This window comes from Emydura macquarii, unplaced genomic scaffold, assembly GCF_026122565.2.
Source record: "Emydura macquarii macquarii isolate MOO-44397 ecotype Brisbane River unplaced genomic scaffold, CSIRO-AGI_Emac_v2 contig_719, whole genome shotgun sequence".
NCBI lineage: Eukaryota > Metazoa > Chordata > Testudines > Chelidae > Emydura > Emydura macquarii.
Window position 1 is genome coordinate 13,953,653 of NW_027130856.1, and position 26,414 is coordinate 13,980,066.

General features: G+C 42.6%; 1 protein-coding gene across 1 annotated transcript in view; it reads right to left on the reverse strand.

Annotated features, from left to right (window-relative positions):
* DPP6 (dipeptidyl peptidase like 6) overlaps window positions 1-26,414 on the reverse strand; it is a 370,977-nt gene that overhangs the window by 166,426 nt on the left and 178,137 nt on the right. Inside the window, exon 6 of the mRNA XM_067542727.1 lies at window positions 18,134-18,186. Coding sequence (XP_067398828.1) covers window positions 18,134-18,186 — 53 coding nt within the window. The remainder of the gene's footprint in view (window positions 1-18,133; window positions 18,187-26,414) is intronic.

Genomic DNA, 26,414 nt, shown 5'->3' on the forward strand with positions numbered 1-26,414 from the left:
GGAGTCATTGTGGGTAGTTCTCTGAAAACATCCACTCACTGTGCAGTGGCAGTCAAAAAAGCTAACAGAATGTTGTGAATCATTAGGAAAGGGATAAATAATATAACAGAAAATATCATATTGCCTCTTTATAAAACCATGGTATGCCCACATCTTGAATACTGTGTGCAGATCTGGTCACCCCATCTCAAAAAAGATATATTGGAATTAGAAAAGGTACAGAAAAGGGCAACAAAAATGGTTAGGACAGTGGTCCCCAAACTTTTTATCCCATATCCGCCTCTTACTTCTATCCATGCCTCCCCACTCCTTCCCAGCTGGGGCTGGGAGTGGGGCCACAGTCGTGGCTAGAGGCGGTGTCTGGGAGTGGGGCCACAGTAGGAGCCGGGGGCCATGGCTGGGAGTGGGGCCACAGTTGGGAGCTGCAGTCAGGGCCAGGGGCCATGGCTACAGGGCAGAGCCAGAGTAGAACTCAGGGCAAAACAGGGCTGGATGGCACTTCTTCCCTACTTCTCATAGGGGATGGCCTGGGCCCTGCTCCATCCCCACCCAATGCTCCTCTGCACCTCCTAGGGAGGAGCATCCCACAGTTTGGGGACCTTTGAATTAGGGGTTTTATGGAAAAGCTTCCATATGAGGAGAGATTAATAAGACTGGGACTTTTCAACTTGGAAAAGAGATGACTAAGGGGAGATATGATAGTGGTCTATAAAATCATGGCTGGTGTGGAGAAACTAAATAAGGAAGTGCTATTTACTCCTTCTCATATCACAAGAACTAGGGGTCACCAAATCAAATTAATAGGCAGCAGGTTTAAAACGAACAAAAGAAGGTATTTCTCCACACAATGCACAGTCAACCCGTGGAACTCCTTGCCAAAAAATGTTGTGAAGGCCAAGACTATAATGGGGTTCAAAAAAGAACTAGATATGTTCATAGAGAATAGATCCATCAATGGCTATTAGCCAGATGGGCAGTGATTGTTGTTTGTCAGAAGCTGGGAATAGGTGACGGGATGGATCACTGGATGATTACCTGTTCTGTTCATTCCCCCCTGAAGCATCTGGCATTGACCACTGTCGAAAGACAGGATACTGGGTTAGAGGGACCATTGGTCTGACCCAGTTTGGCCATTCTTATATTCTTATGAGCACAAAGAACTTTGTAGAAGAGATTAAGGTAAATAAAAATGTGTCCAACTACAGAAAGAACCAAAGGTAGTGTCTTTGAGGGAGAGAGCAAATCTTCCAAGAGACGGAAAGGTTATTTCTGACAGAAGAAAAAAGACATTATTAAACAATGAAATGACTTGTTTACTTCAGCATACACAAAGGAGGAGAAGAGACAGATGTCAGAAAGAGAAACACTTTCCAGGAGACACACAGATCTACAGAGAGGCCCACAGAGATAGAGAGGAAAACAAAATACTGAAGGGAATCAAAGACTGGCTGGAACAGTTAATCAAGAACTGAGATTGAAACCGTAACACCAGGAATGCCCCCGAATTTTAACGTAAATGCTTAAATAGATTGGGAAACCTCTCCTGAGATATTTTGGGTTCTTTCTCTTTTAAGAGTGTTTGTCTGTGTGTGTGTGTACGCACGCACACACGCATATACATATGCAAGCACATACACCCAAACATATTTAAAATGTCTTGAGAAATAATCAAGCACTTTATTTTACAGTCCCTTTAATGTAAGCCCCTCACAGTGATTTTCAATGGTCAAAGGAAGATGCAGGCAAGGAAAGCAAATCAAACTCATTGTATGTTCAATCACAGATATACAGCAAAGCTGTGTTTTGGTCTTAAAAACAACCAGGGATCCCACAAATTTTACCCACAGGGCAGTGAATTCCACAGACGTGGAGCAGAAAACACAAAAGCACCAGATATAAAAATAAGTCTGCCAGACACAGTCAGCAACCCAGTCAAATTCAACCACAAATGTAAGGAGCTAATCAGGCTAGCTGACTACAGTCTGCCTGTGTTTCTAAAGCATACAACGATGTAATATTTGGCAGCAGGCCAGTGAAAACCTGGCAAAATACTAATACAACATTAAATTCAATCATCTGTCACAGCAGGAGCCATGGACGTCAATTGGGAATGATGTAAAATTCATGGCACAGGCTTGTCTTTGTTGTGAAATTCTGCAAACACTGGAGGTGATTTAAAAATCCAGCAGAGACTGGGCAACAGTAAGGAGTTACAGTAATCCAGTCTGGAGGACATGGAGGCATTGACTGGAATCTCTAAGCATCTGCAGATGCTGGAAATGGTCTTTAGACAGTGAGAGGATTTTTATTTTAAATAATGACATTATCATGCTCCTCATGTAACACCTCTAAAGTATAGATAACACAGAGATCTTTTTTTTTTTTTTTTAAACTTTTGCTTCCACTGCTGCAGTCACATCTAGTCCACTCAAAGGGATGGTGAAGAGGTGACAGCCTCCAAGGGACAAAATGAGCCACTTACAAGCAATTTTCTCTGACTGCTGTTTAACTCCATTAAGTTTTTGCAGATACGTAGTCTTGGAGCTCCATGGGACAAGAAGCCAGATAAGTCAGCTTAGGGAACAACAGCAGAGATGTAGCAATAAAACCCAGACCTTGAAATGATACCTCTGAGAGAGAGACTAGGAATGTTAAAGAGAATAGGATTACATGGGACACCATACATTTACAGCAGCTGTGTGCCTCTGACTGACCCATGATGCCAGCCTCCTTTGTGCTTTCTCCCAGGCTGCCCCAGATGCTTGCAAGGAGCTCCCCATACAGATCCACAACATTACTTCATTATCCACCTTCAAATTCCTTCTCAAAAAGCTCCTCTGCCGTGATGCCTGAAAAAATCTTGATCCTGACTAGGCTGCTGGTGTGCTGAGACCACTGCCTGTCACACCAACCAGTATTGTCTCCTTAGTGCAGGGACCATCTTTGTGTTCTGTGTTTACACAGAGCCTCACACAACGGGGTCTATGATGGGCTCCTGGGTGCTGCCGCAATACAAACAATAAATAATAATGTGAAGATCAGCCCTGCAAAATAAGAAAATGGGGAGGGAATGACAGACTGGGGAGAATCTAATGTAAAATCTATATCCTTCAGATGTGATCCCTGGAAGATCCTAGGAACAACAAACCTTGCATTTACACCTCAGCATTGCATCTCTGAAAAATCAGCCGGGTCATTGATTCAGACAGAAAAGCACCACTTATTGAATCCCCAACACTTTCCTGCAGCACCTAAGTATTCCTTAGCACAGCAACTCTACTGAGAAAGGTTTGGTCCCTCTTCCCTCCCCCCAGGACTGCTTGCCATCCCACCTCCTTCCCTCCACTACATGGTTCTTAGAAATGATTAATTCTGCTTACCACCAAAAAAGGTTGTTTAAGAACTACTGCCTTAGAAAGTCCCATCCAACTGCCCTTGACTGATTTGTAAAATCTAATGGGATTACAGCATATGGAGGCAATGCCTTCAGAGAGCCATTCTGGGTATCAAGATCTCAGAGGAGATATGGTTGAGATAAATCAGTAAGGGCCTAATCTTGCTTGCATTGAAGTCAATGAGTGTTCCCTCACTCACACTTTGAATTCATTGGAATCAGGATCAGGCCCTTAATTCTGGCAAGAGATTGATTCTTTGGCTTGTTATCTGAGTTAATCTATCACCTTGTTTTAGTGGGTTTCAGATAAAGAAGTGTGACTTGTATTTTCCATATCTTTTGAAAGCTAAGACTCTTTCTTCAGATTTCATTTTCATGTCAAGTCAACAGGACAAGAGGCAATCTGGGAGGGTTGTGTGCGTGTGCGTTTTAAGAATGGTGGAACACACCTTTCTGTTAAATGCTCTCTGCTCACGTTGGGTTTTCTCTGTCAGACAAAAAACCCAGATGTACATTTAGAAGAGCCATTATTACTAGACTCTTTGTCACTGAGGACATGATCACCGGTCGGCAATGCTACAATTAACTTGATTTTAGATACATTTTAAAACAGTATTTATAAAATGCACTCCTTATGTAGAAGGAACAACATGCTATGCCATCCCTATAATTCTGCCGCACCGGAACTACATGTATAAGGGGAAGTTCTCACATCTGAAATATCATGGTGAGGACTCTCACCCTCACCTGTGTGTGCTTACCCCCACCTCTGCAAATGATCTTTGTGCATTGATCTCCCGCTCACATATGTGATATGGGAAAAGATCAGTCACCTCTATGCCCCACTGCTCCTTCTCCTCTTCCATATTCCATGGTGGGTGTTCTGTGAGGCCAAGAGGTGCGACAGGAGAAGGAAGAGCTTGAGTGGATATGTATCACTCCCCACTTCCAGTTTCAAAATGCCTCATCAGCCGGGGACCATATTATGTTTTCTTCAGAGAATCCACTCTCAGGGTCAGCAGAAGCCAGAAGAGTCCCTAGTATCATGGTGTTAATGGAACCATGCAGCCAGGAGAAGGTGAGTGCAGGGAATCACAGCCCATGAGACACACTAATATTAATGCATGCATTAGGGCACAGCTTGGAGAGGTGCTTAGCATCCTTAGCTTCCACTGAAAGCCATGGGAGTGGGGAGGTGCTCAGCACCTTGCAGGACTGGGCCCTGAGTTTGCAATTTTTTTCTAAGGAGCACCATGTCTCTGTTTGTACTTTCCAATGCACTATGCACAAATTAGCATGCTACATAATTAAAAAATAATGTACCCAGAATTTAAGTGGGCTGAGCAACTTTATGAGCCTACAGTGTGTATAGCTGCAAATGTTAATCAAAGCTCATGTTTTTAGGGTCTATCTACTGTGTGGTAAGGGCCAGCACATAAATGGCCCACATGGGGAAATGCATCTGGTTTATTTCTGTGTAACATCAGTAAAAACAAAACAAAAACAAGAAACAAAACAAAAAAGAAGCTCCTTCAACCTCCAAAAAAATGCTGAAAACAAAACACCCTCCTCCCCCGTACATTCTCTTCTATTCTATTTCAGGATGTGCAGAATACAGAAAAGCAGCACAATTGAAAGCTTAGATGGCCTGTTTTGTGATGAATGATTGGATAGTAATCTAACGTTTTCTCACTTGCCTCTGTCATAGAATAGAATCATAGAATATTAGAGTAGGAAGGGATCTCAGAAGGTCATCCAATCCAACCCCCTGTCAAAGCAGGACCAACCCCAACTAAATCATCCCAGCCAGGGCTTTGTCAAGCTGGGCCTTAAAAACCTCTAAGGATGGAGATTCCACCACCTCTCTAGGTAACCCATTCTAGTGCTTCACCACCCTCCTAGTGAAAAAGTTTTTTCCTAATATCCAACCTAGACCGCCCCCACTCAACTTGAGACCATTGCTCCTTGTTCTGTCATCTGCCACCACTGACAACAGCCTAGCTCTCCTCCCTGGAAACCCCATTCAGATAGTGGAAGGCTGCTATCAAATCGCCCCTTACTCTTCTCTTCTGCAGGCTAAACAAGCCTAGTTCTCTCAGCTTCTCCTCATAAGTCATGTGCTCCAGCCCCCTAATCATTTTTGTTGTCTTTCACTGGACTCACTCCAATTTCTCCACACCCTTTCTGTAGTGGGCGGCCCAAAACTGGATACAGTACTCCAGATATGGCCTCACTTGTGCCAGATAGAGGGGAATCATCACTTCCCTCAATCTGCTGGCAGTGCTCCTACTAATGCATCCCAATATACCGTTAGCCTTCTTGACAATAAGGGCACACTGTTGATTCCTCTTATCTAGCTTCTTGTCCACTGTAACCCCCAGGTCCTTTTCTGCAGACTCCTGCCTAGCCAGTCAATCCCCAGTCTGTAGCTGTGCATGGGATTCTTTCGTCCTAAGTGCAGGACTCTGCACTTGTCCTTGTTGAACCTCATCAGATTTCTTTTGGCCCAATCCTCCAATTTGTCTAGGTCACTCTGTATTCTATCCATACCCTCCAGCGTATCTACCACTCCACCCAGCTTAGTGTCATCTGCAAACTTGCTGAAGGTGCAATCCACCGCATCCTCCAGATCATTAATGAAAATGTTAAACAAAACTGGCCCCAGGATCGATCCCTGGGGCACTCCACTTGTGACCGGCTGCCAACTAGATACTGAGACATTGATCATTACCCATTGAGCCCGATGATCTAGCCAACTGTCTATCCACCTTATAGTCAATTCATTCAACCCATACTTCCTTAACTTGTTGGCAAGAATACTGTGGGAGACCGTACCAAAAGCTTTGCTAAAGTCAAGGTATATCATGTCCACTGCTTTCCCCACATTCCCAGAGCCAGTCATTTAATCATAGAAGACAATCAGGTTCACCAGGCATGACTTGCCCTTGGTGAATCCATGCTGAATATTCATGATCACCTTCCTCTCTTCCAAATGTCTCAAAATGGATTCCTTGAGGGCCTGCTCCAGGATTTTTCTGGGGACTGAGGTGAGGCTGATCAGTCTGTAGTTCCCCGAATCGTCCTTCTTCCCTTTTTTGAAGATGGGCACTATATTTGCCTTTTTCCAATCACCCGGGACCTCCCTCAGTCACCATGAGTTTTGTTCTGTTTCTGTGGCCCTGGTACCATGTTTAAAATGTTGGGCATAAACAAGGAGTGAAACTCAGACCAACCTGCTGAGATATGGTGCTGGCCAGTCTGGAGAAGGGTATACATGCTGCAAAGTCATGTATGGGTTGGGGGTTAAATCTAGTTTAGGGGAAGATGGAGGAGATTCACCAAAAAGTCACAGGAACCTCGGAAAAGCTGGGTCAAGTTTCCAATTTTGTTAGGTCTGAAATGCTAAAGCTTTGCATACTTCATTCTAGAATGGAATTTAATGGGAGTTCTTCCAGGGACATCAGTGGGCACTGGGTCAGGCCCATAGCATTGGAGAATTTTTTGTTTAGCCTCTTAGAAAAAACAGCCTCAGTTTGCTGACAAGCAATAAGCTATTAACCTTTTTGTGACAAAGCATTCAGGTGATTTGCTGGGCTGCTCCCCACTTATCCATTAAATTCTTCTCCTAACTATTAATTACTGAATGTTATTTTTTTTGGCTGTAGCAGTCATTACTGCAGTCCTAAATATCAAATTCCTCATTCAGTTCCTGTTTTTATTATTATTATACATATTTCTAAGGTGCCTGCCAGTGTTATAAAAGACCCCAGAGGTGAGTCAAGATTTGCTCTGCATAGGGATGGAAAAAATGTTTCCATTTAACACCCAAATGGCAAAAAACAATCAACTTATAGAAATGAACAGGGAATCCCCCTGAGGAGATGATGCCAGGCTGATCTGCTGAAGGGGATTTCCCTCTAACTGTGCACACCAGAGACCTAGCTAGACTGGCATTTCAAATCTGAATCTGTTTTGCAGAGCCCTCACTTGATGGGGGATGTTGCCTAATCATGGGCTCTGTTGGTTAAAAAGGCTGGTGCTTTCTTATTAAAGGAAATAAAATGGGCTTTTAAAACAACCATAAATGCCTTTGTAATAATTTAGCCAGTGTGCAGAGTCTGAGGTTCAGATCAATTTAAAACAGCAACAAGTCCATTGGCCCAACACCATCTCCATCAGGGCCTGGTCCAAAGCCCACTGAAATGAACTGAAAAATTCACACTGACTTCAGAGGGCTCTGGGTCAGACTCTCATCACATTGTATTTGCCCTTTGAAAGAGTGAGATCACTGGTAATTCTTCTGTTCCCAAGAGCAAAATAAAAAATAAGCCTGTTGCAACGTGAAGATGTTATTATTTATAGAGAGAGACAGAGGTGCATGGAACTTTGCAGGCAATGGTCCCTGAGTTCACAGTGTAAATTAGATTCAAAAGACAACAAAAATGATATATTTTATTTGACCAACTTCTGCTGGCGAGAGAAGCTTTCAAGCTTACACAGAGCTCTTCTTCAGGTCAGGCTACAACAACACTACAAAAATGAGGGCAACAATAAACGGGAGGAAGAGAAGAAGAGGAAAGTAACAGTGATAGGAGAGCATAGATTTTTCTAAGTGAATGAATGGTATTTATTCCATATTTGCTTAACATACTTCACACGTTGCTACATTTTTACATATAGTTGTATGAGGAGCTATATAGCTTCAATGAGTAAATGAGAGAGAGAGAAAAAAAAATCACTTATTTCCGCTAGTCAAAATCTGACTGGCTGAAAATAGATACAATAATAATACTTTGCACTTCTGTAGCATTTGTCATCCAAGGATCTCAAAGCATTTTATCAACATTAATGATTAAAATCTTATAACACCTCTGTATGGTAGATAAATAGCATTATCATCCCTGTTTTAAGAGTTGGGGAAACCAAGCCACAGGGACTTCTTTGACTTGCCACAGTGTTCAAATACCATAGTGATGGGCCATTGTGTAGCAATCTGTACAGAAAAGGTGAAGTCTCTTGCCTGGTCTACACTGGCGGCTTAGATCAATTTAAAGTCCCTTAATACGAATTAATTACTCCCGCGTCTACACTGGTGCACTGTTAATTTGAATTAAGCTGCCTGTAAAATCGATTTAATAAGACCACCTCTGCAAGTGGCATAGCGCCTAATTCGAATTTGTTAATTCAAATTAGTGTCAGTGTAGATGCAATAGGACTTAATTCGAATTAATTGGCCTCTGGAATGTATCCCATAATGCCCCATTTTAAAGTACCCTCCCCCAAGCAGCCCCGGGAAGATTTTAATCTTCATTTCCTGTGCTTTGCTGCCAGCGTTGAGAGAGCTTTCCCATTGTTCTCAGCATGGCTACTGCAAAGTCCAAACGCACTCCAGCATGGAGTGGACCAAAGGTCTTAGACCTCATCGGGCTGTGGGGAATCCCTGGACGAGGAGGAGGAAACTGTGGAAAGCGGGGAGCATGAGAGAAGAGTGTCCGTTCTTCCAGAAACACAGGAGTTATTCTTGACCCCCCGAGCAGTCCACTAGCACACAGGACAGCACAAATGATCCCGTGGAAGGCACGTCTGGTGAGTTTTCTTTCTTATTAGCATTTCTGTCCTTGTGCATTGTGTGTGGGGGGCACAAGGGGAATCTCAGGCATTTCGTTGCCTGTACTGGGTGGTAACCCAGGTCTCAGTTATTTTATGTGTTGAGAAACACTACGTTTATCATCACTTGTTATAACATGGGAAATTTAATGTATGTAATTTGTTAGCCCTCCCTCGGCTGGAGTGGAGGGCTGCCTTGTTCATCCCTCCATGGTAGGATTTTTCTCTGTAATCAAGGAAGCCAGTATCAAGACTTCCTGCGTTTTAAGCATTGCTCCCCCACACCAACACGCTGTCCTCAGTTGGTCTCCACAAGGGTTTGAAATCCAAGCCTTGATTTCTCCCCCACCATCCACAAGAAGCCGTCAGTGCTTGCTCTCTGTAAGGGTTTGAAATCCGAGCCTTGATTTCCTCCTCCCTCCCTCCCCCCCCAACAACTCGCCCGCAGCTGATCTTGGTAGGGGTTTGAAATACAAGCTGAGAGAGAGGAAATTATTTGCTAGATACATTGTTTCATAGTCTACTAGAAATCATTTGATAGATACATTGTTTCGTTGGCTACTTATTTAAATTGTAACATTTGGATCACTTAATTCACTATGCTACTTGTTGCTACATTGTTTCATTGACTCCTTTTAGAAATACTTAACATTTGTATTGTTGGAAAAAGATTCCAATTGAGGTTCATTTACCCTGCACCGAAAAGAGATCCAAGCAGGTAGTTGGGCAGTCTCCAAACTTTATTTCTGCAGAGGTCAGACACTTCACAGCAAGTGCTCAGTGTGAGACCCCGAAGGCATGCTCTTTTGCATATTTATACAAACATAGACAAAGGAATTACATATGCATAAATTCTTAATGCTCATAGGTACATTCAAAATTATTACTGCTATTGCCTTACACTTTCTACTTCTTAGAATTATAAAGGGTTGCCTGGTCTATCTCTCAAGGCTATAGAACTAGCAGGAACTAGTTGGGGCTATCTCCTTGCTTCTTCTGGGAAACCTTTCTCTGACCCTGGCACAAGATAAGCACCGTAAGAACAGAAGAGGAGGGGGCGGGCGATCTCAGCAGAGAGCAGAACACTAAAGAAAACTAAAATGGAGTAACTGTGGTCAAGCAAACAAATATTTTCCTTCAGTATCACTGTATTCACTATGCTAACTATGTGTCCCCTGTTATTTTCCTTTCATTCTGTAGACACCTCTGCACTGGACCGACCCTTAAGAAATGCAGCGGACAGACTGTCTCAGATTAGCAAAAGGGAAAAAAAACCCCAAAAAACCCCAAATGACGTTTTCTGAGCTCATGACCGCCTCAACAGAGACAGAGCAAAGAGCATGGAGGCTGACCTTGTCCCAGAGCATGGACAGGGTCACGGACACTCATAGACAAATGCAGGAGACTGATCGCAGCACCATGCATGAGATGCTGAAACTCCTGCGGTACCAGTCAGACATGCTCGGGCGTCTTGTGGACCTTCATGAGTGGAGGCAGGACACAGTCCCGCTGCAGCCCCTTCACAACGCTCCTGAACCGAGGGCTATGCCGCCCTCCACCTCCCCCACCCCCACCCCCATGAGGTCTCGGAGGAGATTGTCCAGGATGCAGCCCATGCTCTCCTCCACCCCAGCAAGCTACCACCCTACCCCAGGAGACAGTGAATGAACCCTCACCACCACCACCCCATTCCCCCATGACTTGAATGTAAAAAAATAAAGTTTTGCAGCATTCAAAAACGTTTTTAAATTAAATATTATCTTGTTCAGGAGGGATTTGGTGGGCACAGATATCATTGGGGGGGGGGGGGGCTCACCAAAGGCAAATAACAGACAGGAACAGAAATCACTCCTGCATCTCATTGCAGAACCTGGTTTTCAAAGCTTCCCTAATGCAAAGCGCTCCACGGTTAGCTCTCCGCGTAGTGCTGGCATCTGGCTGCTCATAATTGGTGGCCAGTCTTTCTGCCTCACAGCCCAACCCTGGGGGAACCTTTCACCCTTCGCTTCACACACATTATGAAGAACACAGCAAGCAGATATCACTGAAAGGAGGTACTTCTTATTCATGTCCAGCCTAGTGAGGGGACTCCTCCATCTACCCTTTAAATGCCCAAAGGCACATTCTACAACCATTCTGCAACTGCTTAACCTCTTATTAAAACACTCCTTGTCACTGTCAAGGTGTCCAGTGTACGGCTTCATTAGCCAAAGGAGCAAGGAGTGAGCAGGATCTCCCAGGATCACTATGGGCATTTCCACACCCCCGATGTCAAGTGTTTGGTCAGGGAAGAAAGTGCCCGCATGCATCTTAGAGAACAGCCCTGAGTTACGAAATAGACCATCCCACACAGATGTCCGTGAAACGAGCCCTGTGATTCACAAGTCCCTGCAGGACCATGAAAAAGTACCCCTTGCAGTTTATGTACTTGGTCACCAGGTGGGCAGGCGTTAAGATGGAGATGTGAGTCCCATCAATGGCCCCCCCGCAGTTTGGAAAGCCCATCGTGGCAAACCCCTCCACTATGTCCTGCACACTTCCCAAAGTCACTAGCCTTCATAGCAGAAGTCTATTGATGGCACTGAAGGCTTGAATTACGGCAGCTCCCACTGTAGATTTACTGACTCCAAATTGATTCCCAACCGAGCGGTAACAGTCGGGGGTTGCCAGCTTCCAAGAGCGATGGCGACTCTCTTCTCCACCATCCTGGCTTGTCTCAAGAGAATGTTCATGCGCTTCAGGGACGGGGCCAGCTCCGAGCACAGTTCGAGGAAAGTTGCCTTTTGCATACGAAAGTTTTGCAGCCTTTGATCATCATCCCACAGCTGCATAATGATGCAGTCCCACCAGTCTGTGCTTGTTTCCCTGCAACAGAACCTGCGCTCCACGGACTGCAGATGAAACGTTACAGCCTGCAGCAATCGGGAATTGTTCTGCTCAATGGCCTGTAGCAGGGCAGCCTCGGTGGCATAGGTGTAGTACCTGCTTCGCCTTCTTGCTCTATTTCTAATGTACTCCATGATAAGTCGCGTTGTATTTGTCACAATCAGAATTATAGTGCAGAGTTCAACTGTCTCCATGTCTCTGCAGCAATGGTGATCGGGGGAAGTAAAAAAACAGCACGAAAATCCTTTTCCTGTTTCTTTGGGGGGGAGGTGGGAAGGGTAGGGGAAGCAGCGTTGCATCCTGGGACGAAGACACTCTTCCAAACAGCCACCATGGCTAGTTGCACTGTGGGATAGCTACCCACATTGCACTGCTTTGTAATTCAAATTAAAGCTGGCCAGTGTGGATGCAAGAAACCAGCACAAACACCGTAATGTGGACAGTCTGCTGCAATTTCTATAAATCGGTTTCTGAAAGTCGAATTAAGCTAATTCAAATTAGCGATGCAGTGTAGACATAGCCTGTGGCACAGCCAGGAAATGAACCCAGTTCACTTTACTCCCACTACTTTTATTTCTTTTAACCATGAGACTAAATATTAAATTATTTCTTCCTCCTGTTGCAAACACTAGGTGTTATGATAAAATCTCACTGTCCTTCAACAAGAAAGATTTTAGCCCTTAGTGCTTTGCAATGAGATTCTTGTGCATTTGTGACAACCATCTTTCTATACAAAGTCTTATTTGGGTTTCTTTAATTTATTTTATTCTGTTTACTATGAATAGCTGGTGTAAGAGACACAGGGTGAATCTGAACATTAGTGGGAGTTGTATAATGAAGACTAAAAGCACTGCTTTGAAAATTTATCCCTGATGCACAAAGAGCAAAATTCTCCTATTTCTTATCCATTGTATGATCTCTATTGCAGATTTTGCACTTAGTCCACACACACAGAAATTCTCTTGATGTTAATCAGAGTTCTGTGTGGGGAACAAGTGTGGAATATTTAATAGAACTCTTCAGCACGGATATGAAGTATACAACTGTGCTCTAAGATTGCTCTTTGGCTACATCTGCCAGCTTCCTCTTGCTACGTAGTATAAATCTGGCAAGAAGCAAAAGTCCTGCATGGAAGTTGTAGTGTACAATTCCCTCCTCTCCACACACAATGCAAACATGACCAAATCACCTATGTGAGCCTTACAAGCACATATGGGAATTCTGTTTGGGTTTTTTTTTTTTTTTTTTTTTTAACTCTTACATGGTAGTACTGGGGTAAGTGTTCATTGTTTGGAGGTCAGTAACAATCTTTTCCTATCAGTGGTGCTAAAGGATAACAATCAACTGAGAAAGAAATGAACACTAGGAAGCTTGACAGATTGTATTTTTTATGCTAGGTTTTACTTCGGGCATTTAAAAAAAAATGCAGAACTAAAAATGGTGTCTTTTTTAGGCCATGGTGAAGGCAACAGAAAAGGGTACTTGGCAAAAAAGCAATCAAATGCTACCTTTTCCACAGGTGTTGCTGTACCAGAACAGAACTGTGGTCCATCTAGGGCAGCATGCTGTTTTCAACAGTGGCCAGTACTCAGTGCCCTGGAGGTCAGTGTTGTAGGCACTTATAGAATAACCTGCCTTCTGGAGCACTCAGGAGACCTGGGTTCTATTCCCAGCTCTGCTACTGACTTGCTGGGTGACCTTAGACAAGTCACTTCCTTCTCAGTTACATCATCTGTAAAATGGGGATAATGATACTTACCTCATTTGTAAAGTGCTTTGAGAGCTATGGATGAAAAGCATTAGATAAGAGATTGTTGTTATTACTCAGTGCAAGATTCCAGGGCAGAGCCCCAATGGAAAAGATGAAAAACCATACAGTGCATTAAACATTGTGTTGGTTTATTAAATAATGTAAAATCAGTAACCGGCACCACGCAGCAAGAGTGATAATACTATGTAGTACAACCTAACAAGAAATAGGGAGTTCTCCGATATAGTTCAATATGAAAACTTTGGTGAGTGGTTTCAAGAGGAAGAGTCAAGCAGGTAGGTATTTTTTCAATCCACCTAAAGAATATAGCACTCATCCTGGAGGCCTTAAGCAAATCACACATTTCTCCCATCTTTGTGGGAGATTTGTCTGCTGGACTGGGCAGTAGGGGCCTAGCAAGGATCAATCACACTGAGGAACTCTAGTGAGCAGAATTCATGAGTAAACAAAAGAACAATAATCAGAAGTTAACATGTAGGATTGTCTTTATGTTCTGTGTTTGTTTAGCGCCTACCACAATAGGGTCCTGGTCCAGAAATAATAACAACAGGTGGCCAATGACAGCTTGGCAAGTGAAGCCATAATATTGGACTAGGAGCTTTGCAAAAATATTTTAAAATGAAGATAACTGTTCAAAACAAGCAATTTCCAGCAGGTATCTTGACAGCACCAATAAAAGAAAAAACAAACGTGGGATACAAAGCTGGTACATTTTATAAAACTGAATTATCCACTAGATGGCACCCAAGCAATATGAGCTTCATTGCTTTCTGACACTTGGTAGAAAGAAAACAGGGATACAGGTGGTGGGTGCCATATTTCCAGCTCTGTTGAGCAGTCTTTAAAAAAATAAAACAAAAATTCCCCCTTCATTCTTGAAAATATGAAGTATTTATAAACCATAAATCAGTCCAAAATCTGTGGGAAGTTGAGATAATGGGAAACGAAGGAAAAGGAAGGGCTTAGAACTCTGCAGGGATTATTTTCCCTTCTACTTTAGCCTTAATTTTTGTTTTTAATAAGATACTATGTGGCTTATCTCTGCTATCATTTATCACTCAGCTGACAAGGGTCCAAACCTGCTTCTCTTATACATGCAATCAGTTTGATTTACTTCCCCTAAGAACTGATAGAAGTAAGAGTTCCAGACCAGAACATTTAACACACTATTTGTCAATGTCTTCACTTGAACCATACATTGTAAACTACAGATGGACCCAAGTCAAACTCCAAACCGGAAAACCCCTTAACTTAATCTAAAGCCAAACCGTGGCGGCTTGGCTCCATCTCTATTGCAAACATAACCAGGAAACCAGCAAAAATAATCAGTATTTCCCTTAAAAAATACAATTTATGGAGAGAATTGAATTAAATTAATGTCATGTTCTTCAAAAGTGGTGGCATTAATTGGCTCCCTTATTAGTAAGTCCCAGCAGAGGTGGCAAAGGCTGAATGAGCATGAAGGCTGAACTACCTTCTCCTCTCATTATGAAAGGTCAGAGCTGAGGACGGACGAGGAACGTGGGTGAGACAGTTCAGGGAAGCTGACACTGGCATGGCCCCTGGGGTACACATTCTGTGGAATTCACATTTAGAAACAGAAGGAGTGAGCTGCCTAGGGTCAGCTAATGTGGCCACCTGTGCTCAGAGCTGTGGCCACTGGCTTGGAAGCATGATCAGGCCCCAAGATCCCCAGCTGGCAGCACACACTAACAGGGTACAGAGACTGCCCCTTTTGGCAGCAGAAGTAGGGTGCACTACACCTGACAGGGCTTGGGAGAAAGGACACGAGGATGTTGCTGGGCAGGATTTGGGGCTGAGCAGCTTTTCTGGAAATGTCATTTTTACTGTCTGCAAGTGAGGTAAATGGTTACCTCCATTTGATTATTTAAGGCTGTTGGCTGGTGGCGCTAATTTGTTTTCATGTTGGTACTAAAGCTGCTGGGTGGCTATTGTAAGTTTAATTGCTCTCAAGGCACTCAAAGTGTTTGAAAAGCTTTGTTCATTAATATCAAATCTAAATAAAATAAATACTCTGCTCTGAGGCAGGCTATTGTGTGCACATGCACGAACACATGTCTGTTCATCCCTGCTAGACCAACAGCCAGCCCTCCCCTCCCCACCCCTACCAAGCGTGGGCAGAACTTCACCCCCTTTGGATGAAATGCAAACTATGCAGTGATTTGGGAGTTCTGTTCTCTAAAGGCAAGCACTGCTTTTGGGTTGTGCATCATCTTTCCTTGCCCACTATCGCCTTATGTCACTCTCTTAACTATATCCACTAGGATTTCCTAAAATATATGCAAAATTCCAAGTAAATTACTAGAAGATTATAAATTCCCATTCAGTAGCCCTATTCAAGAGATGCGTTTACAATGTTCTTATTCCACTATCATATCATGCAACTTCACCCACAGGGGTGAAAAAACCCAATAACTTGCTAGTTGCTCCACAACACAGGTAAGCATATAAGCTTGCAAGATCTACATATATTTACACAACCTGACCACACACTATGTAATCAACACATTTCATAATGCCAAACAGAGCAATCATACCAATTCACTCCATTAAAGTATTTTCCTGGTCCACCAACACATCATCCTATAAGAAAACCGACAGAACTCTGACATAGCTCAATGTCTCCTGGCACTGTATTCCTTTCAGAATCTTCATGTCACATTGAATGAATACATGAAATCAAAAGGTATTCATCCAACAGCATGGTTCCATTACAGAACAAAATAAAGGGAAAAAATTAAAATTCAATATGCAATATAAATTTGGTGGGATGCCAGAGGATGATGAACCTAAATTGTTAATTTAGAGAGTTTTTAACATTTTGGGATTTTTTAAAATATATATGTGCAGAATACAGTATTTTGTAAGGAAAGCATAATACTGTTTCTTGGATGTCAATTGAACAGCACTGAAAGAAATTCTCAATTTTAGCTCTTTTTTAACTAAGAGGGGGAGTATACTGAGATATCGCCTTGACACAACATCTGCACATTATCAATGTTCTAAAGAGACCAAATATTATGTCTGTCTGTCAGACTGAGGTCTAAATCTTGCTCTTAAGTCAGGGTCTTTCTTTTCAAATCTAAAATCAGAGAAGCTTTTAACAGGAAAACTAAGGCCCAACTTTTTAAAGGTATTTAGGCATCGCTGCACTCAGTCATAACGCCTAACTGATTTACTAGCCTAACTCTCATTTTCAAAAGGGATTTAGGCATTTCAGAGTCTAAACTGCATTGGCAGTCAATGGGATTTAGACTGCTGAGAGCCTGGATCCCTTTTGAAAATGAGGTTTCAGCTCCTAAATCAGTTAGGCATTGCAATGCTGAGCATATCAACACCCAAATACCATTAAAAATCTGGGCCTAAGTGACCTAATTCTTTTGTGCTTGAATTTTTATATAAAGTAGGATATTAGTAATTGCTTTCCAAGAGATAATTATAAATATTTGGTATTTCTACTTTCCTGTTACATATAAAAATATGGTACGATAAACATATTGAAAAATGTAAAACCAATTTTTGGGCCAAATTGTGATGCCCCCTTCCTCGTGGTTCGTAGTAACTTACTCATTGTATACTCACTGACTTCACGTCAAGAAAGGTACTATAGAATATCACAATCCAGCACTGTAAAAGGAAGTCATGTAACATCTCTTCTCCTCTTCCCATTTTGTCTACTTAGGCCTTATCCTGCAAAGATTTATGCACATGCTTAATTGTTCACAGGGTCCTGATCCAACAAAGCACTTAAGCACATACTTAATTTCATGCACATGCTTAAACTCAATTGAAGTAAAAAATTCCATTGAAGTCCGTGGGACTTAAGCACATGCTTAAGTGATTTGCTAGTTAAGGGCCATGACTAGTGTCATTGACTTCAATGAAACTATTCAGGGGCGTAAAGTAGGCACAGTTGTAAATCTTTGCAGGAGCTGACTTATAGGTATGGAAAATATTTATCACCAGTTTGAACACTCTGTATAGGAATAATAAACCAGTGAATGAATACAATGAATAGTAAAATAGAGCTTTAGTTTGAAAATTGCACTTATAACATTCTAGTAACAACAGCAAAGCACAGCTATATTGCAGTTTCTCCTCATTTTTGCTGGTGAAAACGTGCACATGTGACTAGTAGTCAGTGTGATATTCAGAGCACACAAATTTATGTTCACTTCCAAGTTTTTAGCTGTATATGCTACTTTCCAGTCAATGACATGAAAACTGTGCCCTGAACTGTGCCCTCACATTGTACATTCACCAGGAAGTGGACTACTCTTGTTTCTTTCAGGTTGTGTGTTCTGTTGTACAACACACAGTACAGTGGATGCTGCAACTGAATGCTAGATCACTGCACAAGATTGTTATAAGCAAACCATTTGATGTATTTTATATTACTTTGTAGAATTCTAAACGGCTGTGTTTTAAAATGAAGACGTTGAATTATCGCTTACCCAAAAGGTATTTTGCTGAGGACATAATATGCCGTATACGAATGCTGATACACCTGCAAAATGAAATTTAAAAGAAAACAAGATTAGTAATGTAATATATGTTAATGGGGCTCTTATCTATGCAAAATCTAGCATTTATGGCAAGGGAGCGGTTATGAACACTTTCTAATCTGTACTGGAAAGGAACAATAAATTAATTCACCTAATGGTGGTGAGCTATTTTCATCTCACACCTTGTTAAAAATGTTTGGCAAACTGTATCCATCCAGATGCTGTGTGTCGTTGTCATGGCTACCAGGTCTTTGATTAAAGTAGGGGCACATGCTCCCCACAATGGCTAAATATAGAACAATCATTAATGAGAACACCTTGGTCAGTTGGAAACAGGCCTCATGGTTATAACTAGCATAGTATATAGTCCCTGTTTTATTCCTCCATAAATAAAGGCAGGAATAACACTAATGTCAGTGAATGCTGCAAAATCCTTCCGTAGCCATCAGAGGGAAGCTGATTGACTTTGGGCTCAGCAATTACTTAAGGTCTGTTTGACCCTGAGAGATACGGAATAACATCTTCAACTTTCATTGACTTTCCTGGGAGCTCAGGGCACTCCTCACCTCACAGGATTAGGCCCTTTGAGAAGGGAAAATGTATTACTCATTTTAATGGTTTAACTTGGTGGACTGATTTTCAGCATGAATTGTTTTGTCCGGGGGATTCCTGATTGCTCAATGGGAGCAACTGTGTGCTCAGCACCTGTGAAAGTCAGGGTGCTAATTTGGGTATGTAAATATAGATTTAGGTGCCTGATTGCAGGCATCCACGCTTTCAAATCAAAACATCAACGTTTATCCACATATATCACCCTATGACATCTGGAATACCACTCATTTCAATTTCTAGTTTGTCTGGCCTTCACCATTGGTTGCAAAGCACTTGAGCTCTATTGTAGGTTGAGGAAGAGGGACTTCTTGAACAGTAGCCCTGTATACATACACAACATCACTGTATTGTTTCCAGGAGTTACCTATTATCTTGTACAAAATTTTCTGACTATTCCCACAGTTCACCTAAAGGGTGATATAAGCCTTGAGGCGACCATGCAGTCCTATTGCTATCATTACACACTAATTTAAATCTGTTTGATTGTGATGCCTCAGAATACAAACCAGGGAATACAAGCCATAGAATGGAAGAGAAGCAGCTGCAGAAATCAGTTTAAAAACTGGCAGCAGTACCTAACTGCTTCTCTTCCTTTTCTTCTTTATCCTGCTCCTTGTTTTGTTCGTGTTGTAGACACTGATTAATGGGACAAAGTCAGGTAGGTAAAGGCAAAAGCGTAGGTTTCATTATATAAATTACAAAATAAACGATAGAAAAGCTTTGTGAAATTCTTAAAAATGAAAGTGTGAGGGCCAACATCTTGCTTAACCCACCAGGGATGGAACTGGAGACTTCCACAGCTGATAGCAGGTTTTGCTGCAGGTTGTGCAAGCCTGTTGCACAAGGCTTTAACAGACCCACCTCTTCTGTGGATCGTGCAGAGAGAGGTAAGCCTAATACACACTGACTAGTGGATTACCAACATGGACATTCCTTTGTAGCAATTGCAACCCAAACATTGCAGCCTTGTGCTAGTGCATGAGAGCCAGTGAATAAAAAGGGGGAGCAGCCAATAGGCTATAGGTGGATCTCTCTCCCAAAAGCTGGAGTTATGACACTGGACCAATATCCTATCTGTTACAGATGGCAATCTGCACCTTCGGTCTCCATTAATTCATTCCTTTACAGACAGAGGGAGCATCACACAATCACATCCTATTAATGTGTGTTAGGATTCTGTGCCTCTGATTTACTTGGTAGATGTGTAAAATAACTTGCAGCTCAGACTACTACCTTGTGACCACACACCTGAGAAGGCTCAGGAATGCAAGTGATTTCACCGCAGGTTGGCATTTATGTATGCTCAACATGACCCTTCCAGGCCCACCTGTCTGAAATGATCTCACACTAATTAGTGTTGTATTTCCCTCATCCCTTAATTCCATTAAATTTGCTGAGGTCTCCTCAGAGATCATAAAGTTTAAAGTTGGAGAGCTGCAGTGTGAATGTGAAGGTAGAATAGGTCCCTAGGTTTTATTTTAGTGTTACTGAAGTTATAAAGCTGTTATGATTCCCCAAAGAGCAGGAACGGGAATAGCAAATCCTGAATACAAAGGAGAAATGCTGCATGGAGCCATGCAGTAAAATCCTGGCACAGCTCAGCTAGAAAGCTTTTCTGAAATGTCCTGCAAGATTTTTTGTATGTGAAGTCAGACCAAACTGTCCTCGAAATAATTCCCTTCATACCTGTATATAAAACCTCAAAGGCCCATAAATATTATCTTCAAAATGCTTTGGAAACACTACATACTCCTCCAAAGCCTCTATGAAGGGGAAAATGAGGCAGCCGGGTTACGTTCAGGACCAGCACAGGACTCTCCTGCTTATTAATATAGGCAGGTTTTCAAACACGTGCTTTCTTGCTCTGCACGAGGCCCATCCCCTGTATCTGAAGAGAAAGGGCAAAGCAGACCCCACCTGAAGGACCAGTATGAGCACTGGCATGCTCACATGAAGGAGAGGAGCTGACAAATGGAGCAGGGAGGGAAACAGCTAGGGCCACTGCTGGGAAAGGCATCGGCTAGTGCTTCTTCCTGGGGTTACTAACAAGAGAGTAGTGTTAGAGGGAGCAAGGCTACAGCAATTAGCAGTGTCCAAGGTAAAGAGGTTTTTAAGTGCAGAGAGACACAGACCCTGAGAAAGTAAAGTGGATGGGGTGGGAAAAATGGGAGTGGAAGGGAGTTCATATGGGAGCAGCAGAGAGGGAAGAGCCTGCCCCTCACAGAGGGACAAATGGGGAAGCTTGCTCCTCCTGTGAGGACTGCTTTATCATCTGATCATCAACACACCGCCACTCAGGTCTGAGACCAGCCCTTACAGATGCACACAGGGTCATCGTTCATTAGAGAGAGAGACCTCTCTCTCGCTCTGTCTTATGACTCTATCATGTCAGATTGGCTTTACCTGTGGTATGCTGTCTGCTAAGGGGACCTTGCCTACAAAGCTCATTCACAACAGCAACTGTTGCTCTCGTGAGCCATCTCATTGAAGCCTTAATATCAATGAGACAAATTATGTGAGTAAAATTTGCAGGAGTAGGTCCTTATTGTGCTATATCACCTCTTATCCTTAACAGACCCTGGGTCCCAATGGCTCTGGTTCCTCCCACTGTCCCAAACATGCTTAGATAACACCTTGGTAGGCATGTACCTAAAATAGAAAAGGATGCAAAAGAAACAGAATATAATACCTTGGGTGCAACATGAAATAGCTGAATCTTTCTTTGTATGAGACTCAGAAGTAAATCATTCCAAAATCCTGGGAGAATGGCTACAGCTATCCAATATCTTCATGGAAATTTTTGCCGACTTCTGATGGAATTTGGAGCAATTTTTTTATTTACCTGCCAAAATGTCCCCCACAGGGAAGAACACAGGACAGAGTGACCCGGAATCAAAGAGTCGGGCTTTGGGGCTGTCCAGCTCTTAATAGTTATTTTCTACAGATCTGACTACACTCTGCCCTGCAACGATTGACTTCATTTCATACATACATCCACCCAAGAATAGAACTGGGTCCGGATACTGGGAATGCAAAACACAAGAGAATATAGAAGCAGAATAGTCACTTTCCTAAACTCCCATGATAAGGAGTAAGTGGGGAGATCCCAGGGAACACAAGGTGTGGGGAAGCACCTTCCATCCTCTAGCACTGAGGAATGAGGTATTGTGTCTGTAATGTCTCCATAGAAGCCCTGGGCCAGCAAAGCACGTAAGTATGCTCTGCTTAAGCGCATGAGTAGTTCCATGGATTTGACCCCACTTATTCACTGGGAGTGCTTAAAGTTAAGTGCTTGTTTAAGTGAGGTGTTGGACTGGGGGGCCCATAGCTCTTGCTCCTGCTCCAAAACTCATCAGAGCCCCAGCAGCATCAGATAGTGCTCCAAGGGTCAAAAGGAGGGCATGACTCTCTTTTCCTCCCTGCTGATGTCCCACCCAGACTCTGGCACAGAGAGATGATCTCCCCCTGCTCCTCTGCTTCACAGTCATTCGAATTATAGCTGCCCCTAACATGGGTGTGTTTCCACTCTTCCTACCGTCTAGTACAGCCACACACAGCCAGCCAGAATCTGGCCATAAAACGGTCATTTCCTTTCCTATTGTCACTGATTTTAAAGGTTTCCTGACCTTTAAAAATTTTACTAGAACGTTTTAGATTTGGGACCATACAATTATCTCTCAAAGAGGAACATAAAGAGAAAGAAAAACGAATTAAGAGCTCAGACCACCCCCAGAAGGGAAATGGCCAGAAGAGAAGGACAGAAGACTGATCTATTTTCCAATATCTCTACTGCCATGCTAGTGATTTGCTTTTACAGATGGAAAGTGTAATCAAATTTCAGCGAAAAATGAATCACTAATTAGAAAGATTCAGCAACAAAAATGAATCAGAGTTGCTGAGGACCAGAAAGTGTCTTAGAGGGCTTCAGGGTATGTCAGATATCTGCCCACAAGGAAAACACTGAGCACAAACTGAAGGGCTTGAGACTCAAAGCCGAAAACACAATGATCACCTCATAAACTGAAATATTACTTATTAAGAAGGTCATCAGGCCAGTTTAAAAGGGGGAAAATCAAAGGGGTGGGAACTCACCAAAGCTTGCTAAAAAATGAAGCTCACTAGGGTCCTCCAAAGGCAATCAATTATCTTACACTTACACCTCTGGTCATTGAACTCAGAAGTCCAATTTATTGGCAGCTCACAAGAGGAAAAACATTTTAGAAGGAAGTTGGGGAAGTGAGGGGAAATCTTTCATTTCTAGCACATCTTGGCTGGAACAACATAAAGAAATGTTATCTAGCAATGATCTATCACTTGCTTCAGGAAAGAGACTATTTTATATTATAGACCTCCACCTGTTATGCTGATTTCTATCATGTTTTGTAAACAGTCTTCTTGCTAGCATCAGCAGTAACCAACATTTATCTGAGGAGTTTCCTTTCATATACCTGTCAACTGGTGGGCTGGCTCAGCACAAACGAGACACAGATGTGGTCAGCAAAGGATCTTCCAAGGATGTCCATAAGCAAACATCAAAAAAATTTAACAGAGAACTTCCTCAAGCTCAGGATTCAGCCCAGTCCCCATCTTCCCACAGATAGTTTCTCAAATGGCCCATATGAACCCTAACCCCAAGTGGATGAAGAAGGATGGCTGAGCTGGTCTTTCTGTGCCCTGGCACAGTCTCATAATTAGCACTGTATTTAACTGTTTTGTTTTTCACATGCAGGAATAAAACCTTCTTTTGTGTGCTTCATTCGAAGCTGAATACATGTGAGCAGATCTATGCACCTGTGTAGAATTCGTTACAGGATCAGGGCCTTAGAGGTCAATCATCTGCTTCCCCTCCCGCTGTTAATCTGGTTCTTTGGAAGGACGTAATTTGGCCCTTACAGATAAAGTGGTGGATTTTTAAACCAGCAAAACTGGAGTTTGGGAGAGAATGCCAGGGAGATCATCACAACATAAAAAGTCAGCCAGTTTCTGGAAAGACCCAAGTTAGATACTTACTGTAAACATTCTAAATACTCAGCAGGAACAACGTGGTGTCAATAGGAAATTAGGGCTTTAACATTTTTTAAATGACTAACCATGAACCACTCAATGCTTTTCTGTGTGAAAGGCACCAAATTTCTATCAGCAATAATGAAGAGTATCCCTAAATAATAGATTCACCTGAAACCTCACTGGATCCAAATTATTCTTATAATCATCTGTCCCTTTTCCTCGCCAATGAGACAAGCAGTGCAAATAAAGCTCAGATGGCCTGTGAAACTGGAGCTGCGAGATTTGCCAGCAAAGTTCTCCATTAATACCTCTAACAAAGTGGTTTGTCAGCAGAAAGTTTATATAGCCCATTTTTCCTATCTTCTCTGCAGTTGTATACACGCAGAAATGAATATATCAGCGTCAGACCAAGCTAGTCAGACCAAAGACATGAGGCTGTGGCACTTTAAAAAAGAGTTAACTATTAATACCACTTCAGAGTGGACCTGATAGCCTGGCAACAATAACCCACACTGTGATGCAGGAGACCAAGTCATAAAAGATGACTTGGGACATTTTGCTCTTTTGGCCTGTGGAATGTAGCTGGACTCTGAAGCTGACAAACTAAGGATTCCAAGAGGGAGAGAAACAAGATGATGAGTAGAACAAAATGATAGCATATTTCTCTGCTGTACTCAGGGACAAGAAGGGGTGCAAGGGTCCTGTTTTGTTATCTGCTAAAGAGATCAACAGGAAAACTGTGTTCAGAGAGGAAATAAGATAAGCTGTATTTCTCTGTGTTTCACATTAAGACTGCTTCTATATAGTGTGCATTATGCATGCTAAAATAGATGACCCAGAGTAATGATGAATTCACTTTTCTATTGTCACATCCATTCTTGAATCAATCAATCACTAAGAAGTAATACTGGGCTATTACTTCCTGATGGTTTAAATCTTCCTGCACTGAAAAGACTAATTGTCAAATTAAAAAAAATCACAGCAATTCATGTTCATTAAATTCTTTAAAGAATTAGAACAAATCAATGCAACCTTCTGGGTAATTTTTCCGTATTTTTATACAAGGATAACATAAAAGACTAAATTTTCACGATATGATTAATTATAGTCTAAACCACCCTATGATCACATTGATTTTGATGGGACTGTATGGGCTGAGACTAGGTAGTTCAGAATTTGGATCATTCTTTCCATTTACTAATCAAATATTGTTAATGAAGTCCTATTTTCCTGCTGGTTACTGTATGGTATTTCAGAGGTAGGAAAGGTCCAGTTCTGTAAACTGAACTCTGTAACTATGGCAATGTTCTTGTAAACTTTTAACCTTCCGAAACACATAAAATGCAATTGCATTTTTTCTTCATGCTTTTATATATTAATGACTTTTAACACTAAGAGCAACCTCCGGTTGAGGCATTTCCTGCTGCTTTGTAGATGGCTCTCAGCTTCTACTCTAGATGATGACAGATTGTGAGGTAATGCTCTCCCCACCTATCATTATTATTGGATCAAAACACCATCAGTATTTTATTGCTAACAAGAGTTCCATAAGAACCGTGTTCCTTGCAGAACCCAATTCAGCTATGTAAATCTCTATGACTTCTACAATCACTGCAATCCAAAAAAATGGAATCCATCCAGTTATATTTGTGTCCTAAGCTCAGTGAAGCTCTGCTATTTGCAAGGAGAGAGTCATGATCATTTCATGTAATTGGAGGCTTTACTTCCACCTCTCTAACCTCTCTCATTTATCACAGTGCTTCTCTGATGTGTCACTTTTCCTTCTGTGGCGGAGGATTCTGTTTTTTCTCTGCATCTGTGATGGAGTGTACAAACCTCAAACTGAGCAACAAGGGGTTAAGGAAATACTCTGGGCTCACCAGCAGCAAATGCACCATCTGGAGAAGGAGCTAAAAGTCAGGGGAGCAGCTCATTTGGGGGCAGACCAGGGAGGACAGCAGACCTGCTACCGCCAACTCCAGAAGAGATGAGCTGAGGGAAAGGCAGAATCTCTCCCTAAACAACTGCCCAAAGGCCCCTCCCTGAGGGAAAGGAGGGCCTGTTGTAGAGACAACCTGAGAGAGAAGCCCTTTATTTTCTGTTTGGACTACCCGAGTAGGGAAAAGCCCTTGGACTAAGCTGGCCCTGGGAGGTTGGGTCATACCACAAGAGGAGGCAGTTGTCACCCGAGAGGAAAAGTGAAGGACCTCGCTACATGCAGCCACCAGAAGGTGCCTTAGGGTGAGCAGACAACTCCCACACTGCCTTACTCCAGAGGGCGACCTGGACAACAGCAGGGAGATAATAGGAAGTAGCCCAGGGAGGGCCGCTGTAAGCATCCCTGGCTGTCAGAGCATTGATAGCCCTCAAAGGGCCCTGGGTTGGAGCCCTGTGGAGTGGGAGGGCCTGGGTTCCCCTACCAACAACCCCCCTGCACATCACAGGACTAAACCCTGACTGCTCCACAGCGCTCCCCTACCAACCAACCCTGAGCGAGGGACGTCACAGCATGCTATTTGCTTCCCAAATAGTATATCCCTAACTACTGTGCTATGTACTGTGTGTGTCTGCCTGTCATCACATTCCTCAGGCAACATTGCACATTTGTCTT